Source organism: Argentina silus (genome assembly GCF_951799395.1).
Source record: "Argentina silus genome assembly, chromosome: 14".
Classification (NCBI taxonomy): Eukaryota; Metazoa; Chordata; class Actinopteri; order Argentiniformes; family Argentinidae; genus Argentina; species Argentina silus.
In genome coordinates this window covers 6,825,327-6,833,398 of record NC_139668.1, presented here as the reverse complement: position 1 = coordinate 6,833,398, position 8,072 = coordinate 6,825,327, and the positions used below count along the sequence as shown (strand labels likewise).

General features: G+C 44.0%; 1 protein-coding gene across 2 annotated transcripts in view; it reads right to left on the bottom strand.

Annotated features, from left to right (window-relative positions):
* The window catches only part of LOC310815081 (uncharacterized protein), a 31,496-nt gene extending 23,931 nt beyond the window's left edge, over positions 1-7,565 (bottom strand). For both annotated transcript variants that reach the window (XM_083684699.1, XM_083684700.1), the window contains exon 1: positions 7,154-7,565. In XM_083684699.1, coding sequence (XP_083540825.1) covers positions 7,154-7,220 — 67 coding nt within the window. In that variant the 5' untranslated portion in view covers positions 7,221-7,565. The remainder of the gene's footprint in view (positions 1-7,153) is intronic.
* Between the last annotated feature and the right edge of the window lie 507 nt (positions 7,566-8,072).

Sequence of the window (8,072 nt, the reverse complement as noted above, 5' to 3'; positions counted from 1 at the left end):
TGTGTGTGTGTGTGTGTGTGTGTGTGTGGGTGTGTGTGTGGTGGGGGTGGGGGGTGGTCGGCTTGTTAAAGGAACCACAGTTAACAGTCCGTGGGTGGATAAATCTGGCATTCATGCACACTCCTTACACATACACAGACACACACACACACACACACACACACATGTGTGGCATGTGTTTATGCGTTTTCTCCATACACCAAACATAGTAGGCTATAGTATAGTATTGTAGTATAGTATCACAGCCACTTCAAAGATATGGCAAGTACAACAGCCCACATCACTGCAGATCAGAACATAAAGCTCATGAACACAGTCAATAGCTGCCCTGCTGTATACAGTAGTGGCGACCACAGCCATGGCTACCTTGTGTAACCCACTCACGCTGTCTTGTTTTTGGACTCATTACTGTAAGTAGGGCAAACTGGTAGCTAGCTGACCGGGCTGAGTGACGTGGACTTGGCTGAGGGTGGTGAAGGGTGATAGGACATATTTGATGGTATCAAGTGAAGCAGCAGCAGGGCCAACATGGCATGTTAGTCTCAATGCTGAAACACGACTGTCTTCTCACACAGAGTTGACTGAAGTTTGAAGTGAAGTGAATGGTTCAGTACTTCATCCGAGTGTTCTGTCTATTGTGCCAAAAAAGAAAGCCTATTTGACCAAATATAGCCAAGGAATTCTTTCAAGATTTCAAAACTGACCACTCCGTGAAGCTGAGGCAACATTCCAATCAGCGACTCAACTCATTAGCATTAGCCTACTTAAACAAATTCATTTAGTGTCCCCTACTTGAGAATAGACTTTCCGTCAAGTCAAGGAGAAACCCAGCTAACTTCAACCACAGTTAAACCCCACGTTGTGTTTAACAGCGCTGACTTTTACAAAAGGCTGTTGTTGGTTATGAATCATGATGAATAGAAGCACATGCCTGCAAGAGAAGGTGAGACAGCGGTCAAGTCAACAAACCCATATGATTCACTGCAGACCTGATCACCAGATCTAACACATCTCTCCAGGAGGCCAAGGCCGTGCAAGGCTGTGACTGTGTTCCTGGAACACAGACCGGAGGTGACCCTCTCCCGGAAGGCTGCCAGGGAGAAGACGTGACAGGAAAGAGCCTGGAACCTGAGAGGCAGCTAACTGTTAGACACTAGCCCAGCCCAGTCAGTTACGCCTCGATCTTGTTAATAAAGGAAACAGTGCAACCGCATTAGAGAGACTGAGGAGGTAATCGATTGACTGATGGACTACCGGGAAACCATGTAGGAGAAACCCGAGAAAGTCTGCGTCATGCTTCATTCATTTGTGATGCTGCTTGCTGACTGTGACTTCTAGAGTTCTAGAGAGAAAAAAAGGGTGTTTTGATTTGTTGACTAGGAAGTATTATGTGTGGTCCTGTGTGGCTCAGTTGGTAGAGCTAGCAAGGTAAAACAATATATGGGCTCATACTACAAATTTACTGTAATTCGCTTTGGATAAAAGGCCATGCTAAATGGCATATATTATAAGTAGTGTTTCATGGATTCGTAATTGATCAGTAATAGTGAATCACAAAATAAAATACTGTTGAGGCACAAAATTAGAGAAATGGTCTAGATCCATTATTGTCAAAGTGGGGTACGCATACCGCCGGGGGTACGTGGATCGATCTAGGGGGTTAGCTCAATAAATCTGTGATTTACCTTTACCAAACAGTCCTGTTGAATAGCCGACTGCAGTCTCAGTACCAAAAATAAATATATGCACCCTATCCAACAGAATAATATTATCACAATGTCTAATATGTAAGGGATAATGTTCATAGAATATCAATTAGGCTACAAAATAACCGACAGGGGGTACATGACTGTTAAAAGTTTGGGAACCACTGGTCTAGATGTTATTGTACACAACCAAAAGACAATGATTCCACTGCTAAGTGTGGATGGGTGTGGGTGCCTGCATGACTATCCAATCTGTTTTATGGGGAGGTCATAGGTCAAGATAACTATCCAGAGTGACCAACGATGTCTCTTCCCCCGTCCGCTGTCTAGCCCGAGGGGAATGGGTCTGTCTGCCATGCAGTCTGCTAGTCCCAAACCTCAACCCTCAGCTGTGCTCTAATATTAGTGCCCCAGTCCTGTGACCAAGGTGGTGTGTGTGGGAAGTGTGTGTGTGTATGTGTGTGTGTGTTGGGGGGGGGGGGGGGGGGGGGCTTGTTAAGGGAGCCACAGATAACAGTTCAGGGGTGGATAATAACCCTGGCGTTCATACACACTTCTTATACCTACAAACACACATGCACTCACACACACACTCACACACGCACTCGCACACGCGCTCACACACACACTCACACACACACACAAACACAGACACAGACACACACATACACACAAACACAGACACACACACAGACACACACACACACACACACACACACACACACACACACAGACACACAAACACAGACACACACACATGCACATACATACACATACACACACACACACACACACACACACACACACACACACACACACACACAGGCTGCAGCTGCTGGTGACAGTGAGACTAAAGAAACATATACTGTAAACAAGAACAACAACAAACTGCAATGCAACATGGGTACAGAGGACCAGGACAACAGGAAGTGTTCAGGCACAGCGGGATACCGCTTCCCCAAAACACCAACGTAAAGCTCTACGATCATGTAATAAACAGCAGTATGAAGGAATAACAGAGATATCTTCTATAACTATAAATAACATGCATAAAACCGCTCATACCTTTGTGTTATATGTGTTATACGTGTATAGAGTTGCTTCTTTTTTTTTCATATTCAGAGAGTGGAATACTACTGAAAACCAATGTAACACTGCGGCTGCTTATAACAGATCATTCAATGGTAATGAGAGGGGAGGGCAGATGTCTACCCGACAGCATGCACAGCAAGAAACCAAGTACTTAACACATAAGATGGATTAAATTGCATCAAAATAGCCTAATTAAACTTGAGTGGCGAGACAACCCTGCCCTGAAGGAAGTATAAAACTGTGTGTGCTGCAGAAAAATAACAGGAAGATTAAAGTTTCTCTGATTCATGAGCCTAGTCAGAGATCCTCAAACAACATTCAACATGCTTGATAGCGTTAACCCCATAAATCAGCTTCCTTTCTGGGTCCACATACATATACTCAAACCAGGTAGAAAAGGATAAAGACTGAATTCAATAGGTTTCTATTTGAAGCAAAACGGGATGTCAAATACACAAAAGGACAAAGCTGAATTCTGATATGATTTAGTAACTATGCTGATACATTAAATGTAATGTAGCAGTGCTAGTGACAATGTATTTTAATGGCACAAGCAATTAGTCAGGAATCTGCATAAAATGTCAATGTAACCCAACTTTAAAAGCAAATTAACATGATAATCAAGGGGTAGATCAAATGCATTGTCTTGTTTTTCATTGTCTTTTCATCTTAATTATTCAAATTATGACCCCCTTTTTGCCTGCTACCCCAGATTACACGCACCATTCAATTAACTCAATCTAAATCTGTGATCTAGCTTTCTACACAGTACACACACATCTTACATTATGTCAAAATAATCCAAAACACATGCCTCTTGCAGGTAAGATATTGGTCATTCATAAAAGTGTGTATTTGAGTGCATGAATGGAAGCGATATGACAATTTCCTTCACAAAATTCCATTGTTTCTCTTTTCCTGTCAGATGGAAATCCATGAGAATCTGAAGTTGACAGAATGTCTTGCCACAATAAAAATCTATGAAAAATGTGAGAGGGAGAAAATCCAAAACACATGAGGCTAACTCACAATCCCCTGAATGGGCTACACTGACTAATGAAATATTCTAATTCATTAGTCATCCATGCCTTACGTGTCTTATCTATGTGGGTTGGGAACGGAAGCATGAGCAGTCTCTGGATAAGTTTCTATACACTACAGGATGGAACACTTCCTCCCCTTCCTGTGTGGAGGTCAGTGTCATGGCCATGATTTATACCATCTGGACCAGGCCCTAGTGGTGAGGCTGCTGACGTGGAGAAGCTAGCAGCAGTCTGTCCTGTCTGCCTGTGAACCACTGCAGACACCTCCCTCCCTCCCTCCTTCCTTCCTTCTCCCCTCCTCATACGCCCACCGGCCCAGCTAACACCACAACAACACCCCTACCCAACCCTCCACACCCGCTGGCTCTGCTTTGCCTCCCCCATGGCTCTCTCCAGCTACAGGCAAAGGGGAGGAATGCCTCACATTCTAACCAGCCCCTTCGCTTCCCTTCCACACCCATCGCAAGTTCCCTCCTCTACCCTCCGCTCCTCTCCCTCCTGCATGTACAAACACACAGTCCCCTCTGGCCCTACAGGAGACACATCAGGGGAGCTGTGAGAGTTTCAACATTTCTGACGACAGAGAAATGGTTAAGAGGGGAGTTTCCTCTCTTCCTTTCTCACTCTATCCACCCTTCTAATTCTGCCCCAGTGTAACACAGCAAATAATCTCATCATATTATCCAGAATCTGGGTTTTTTGTCATGTGTACTAATCGACACTCTGATGTTTATTCGTTGCAAAAGATGGCAAAGAGGTCATTTGTTTTCCCCTGGTTTAATGAGAGGGAAAGAGTCAAATCAACGGTCTGTGTAGAGGGGAGGGATCTTGGGACCAAAATCTACATTTCCAGGCCAACAATGATTTAGAATGTGGGCCAGGAACATTACATCAGTATGACTGTGAGACAGGGAGAGCAGAGGAGTCCACGTCAGTCCACGTCCCATGATTACTTCCACAGAGAGATGCGTGCCTCTGTTCTAAATCTCCACTTTGAGTCTATTGCAACCTCAGTTGAACGTAATGTTTATTTTTCAAGAGGAAAACATGTTTTGACATGTTCAACTTTTGGCTGCTTAAATGTTGACTGATACAGTACAGACCCGCTGTATGCTGTATATAACACACATTCAGATACTTGCACGGAACTACTGGTAGTACTCAGGATTGAAATTATACAATATCGCACAAGTTTAAACACTTTCTGTCTGCATCAAACAAAAGGTAATTGTCTTGGCTACGGAAGCTAGTGCCTTTCCTATTGTGAGAGACAAACAAAGCTTCTCCGAACATGTCTGATCTTGGAGAGGCTTGGTTCTCGTGCCTGCCCCCATCAACTCCAAAGACACTAACGTTGCTCTACAAGACGGCTCTTGTGCTTGTCTCTGTCTCTGTACCACCCTCCCTGAGGCTTATAACACAACCAGGCAGAAGAGCTCCATCCCTTAAGTGTCTGATAATCATGGCGTCGTGTCCCTGGCTCAGTGGTTTAGAGGGGACACGGAAGATGACAGGGGGCCAGAGGGGGTCAGTCTAAATGCATCAGGGCTACGCCAGCGTATTCACCTTCTGAATAAATTACAGTGATCTGGGATTAGGATCCTCTCTCAAAGCCCTGACAGGCCAGGCGTGTGAGACTGAGTCTGCAGAACCATAACAAACCTTTCCAAGGGCTAGTCTGTCTTCAGAAGAATCAGAGAGAAGGAATGTGTCTGTTTATTTAACTTGATCGGCTGTTTTCAGGCTCTGACATTCCTGATAACGTCACACCAATCATCACTGCACAAGCTGATGCTGCTAGGCCCAGTTCGGTACCATCAAAAGAGGACCCTCCCCCCTCTCTCTTTCTCCTCAGCCCCCCAATGGTATGCCAGTCTCCCATTCTAGAAGCAGAGAAAATCTATTCCACAGCAAACACAACATATAACATCATTCCAATCATAACATCATTCCATTCGACAACCAAAGAGAACCAGAGTTAATCTGTTAGGTTGCCAGGGTTAAACCACATTCCAGCTGCAGGTATATTCTGATGGGGAAATGAAGACATCTGGTCCATGAAGATGCAAGCAAGCTTTCCTGTATGCCAACATCCCCAAGCTCTGACCATAAATGCTGACCTGTCCTCCCACACATGGCGGATGTACAATGCTATGCACCGCTGCTCTTGACCTTCTCCTTCCTTTACTATGTGTGGCAAAGATGGCAAGGCAAGAGGCATAGAAAACACACACACACACACACACACACACGCGCGCGCGCGCACACACACACACACACACGCACACACACACACACACACATTCACATCCTCGATAAGGAGCTGCAGCAGTTCTCCCTCCATCAACTGCCTTCCTCATCGAGTAGAGGGGGAGGGTTGCCGGTGCCACGCCAACGGCCGACATGGCTGACGGAGAGGGAGTGCAATAGATTACCTACAGATGTTTTTTTGTTTACGCCTTCAAATCAGTTTCAAATACAACTCTTGTCATTGTGATGCATTATGACAACCCATATAGCAGTTGTCACTGTTAAAATCTGGTTTCTGAATACATGGTCATTGACCCTTGGTTATTGGGGCAGGTTAAGACATTGTTTATGTGGTTGATTGTTGTATGGTCTTTGTAGACATCTATTTTGAGGTATAGCATTTTACAGCAACAGCAAGACACTACTGTAGAGGCATTGAGAGCAGATTTCTAATCTCAGGTTAATTTGATTGCCATGTTTGTTGTGCCTGGTGTGGCGGGCCATTTAACCCTGTGCTGTGCAGGATTAGTTTCATGGTAATGGACACTTTAGCTGCAGTATTTTTCCAACCCCTCTGGTCAGGGGTAACGTAGGAGCCCTGTCAGAGCGTGTTACCGTGAACCTGCAGCTTTTCTGGTCCTTTAATTGGAACTGCAGGTCGCCAAATACCGATAAAACCCCTCACCGCAGCGGCGCAGCTTTGATGAAAACGGTCTTGGACAACGGTCTGGTGTTAGACTTTCCGTTAGGAACAGTCGTATTCAGTCACTGGAATGTGTCACCTTTGGTGCATTAATGCATATGTTTTCTTATCGTAGCCAATGTAGTTCATGAACAGAATAATGTGACATGCACAGACAACCATATTTTGTCAACACGTCCGTGAATACCGACACATTGACCGAGCCTTCGATCATCGTAGTGCCCTTTAATCCCAGCCTGCTGCTGTCAATGTTGAAATATTGAAAATGCAGATAATTGACCATTTAGCAGGAACACTTAATTATGTTCACCCTTTATACTGCCTATATGTTTTAGCCTATGCATATTTCAACAACTTACATTTCTCTGTTAATGTCAGTTTCTTCTCAAAATTATTCTCAAGATCTTTGTATTCCATTTTTTCCATTCAAGCGATTCGCAGTCCTTTTCCAGTTGCAGTCATTCCTCTAATGTATCAAAATGCAGGAGAAAAAAAAACTCCGGGTTTTCTCAGATCACCAACACGCCCTTCGTAAATCCAAACGGGAACGGTGGATGAAATAAAAGTGAAGAATAAGCGCTTTAAAATACACTGAATAGAAATCCAGTGACAATCGTGTGAGAAAAATCACGTAGACTATGCGAGTCTCTATTAATTTCCCCTTGCAGAGGAGACCTGTCAGTTCCTATTGTGTGGCAAATAACAGTATCTGAACTACGAGTTGAAACCCGAAGTCGAAAGAGTCCGGGTTGGGCAAGGAGACTTGCCCGTAGCAATATAATTGCTGCTTGTGGAATATGTGTGGGACACCCTCTGCCTCCTCTCTGATAGAATGTACCATCTATCGGGGATTGGCAACACGCAGTGCATCTATTGATCATGATGTGTTTTAATGTGTAAATGCTGCTACATATGAAACACTTTTGAATAATTGCTTCGCCTTTGCATTGTCATGTGCTATTGACGGGGAAAAGCAGAAAATATCGAGCTTCATAAAGCATTGATCCCCATATCAAAAATGGTTGCGTCCATCAGCGATCCATGCTCAACACTCGCAGCAAGGTGAGTTGTGATCCTAGAGAAATCTGTGCATTAATAACGCAGTTTAATACAACATAATCAACATGTATGCCATTGTTATTAACATTGACCAATGTAAGGTCTATTCTAAACAGTTTTGCTCGCTTTGTCTGTTATCTTTTTGTGTCTGGTTTTGGTTCTTGCACTATAATTATATTTTTCTGAATTATTCACATAATTATTCCCAACATTGATTAT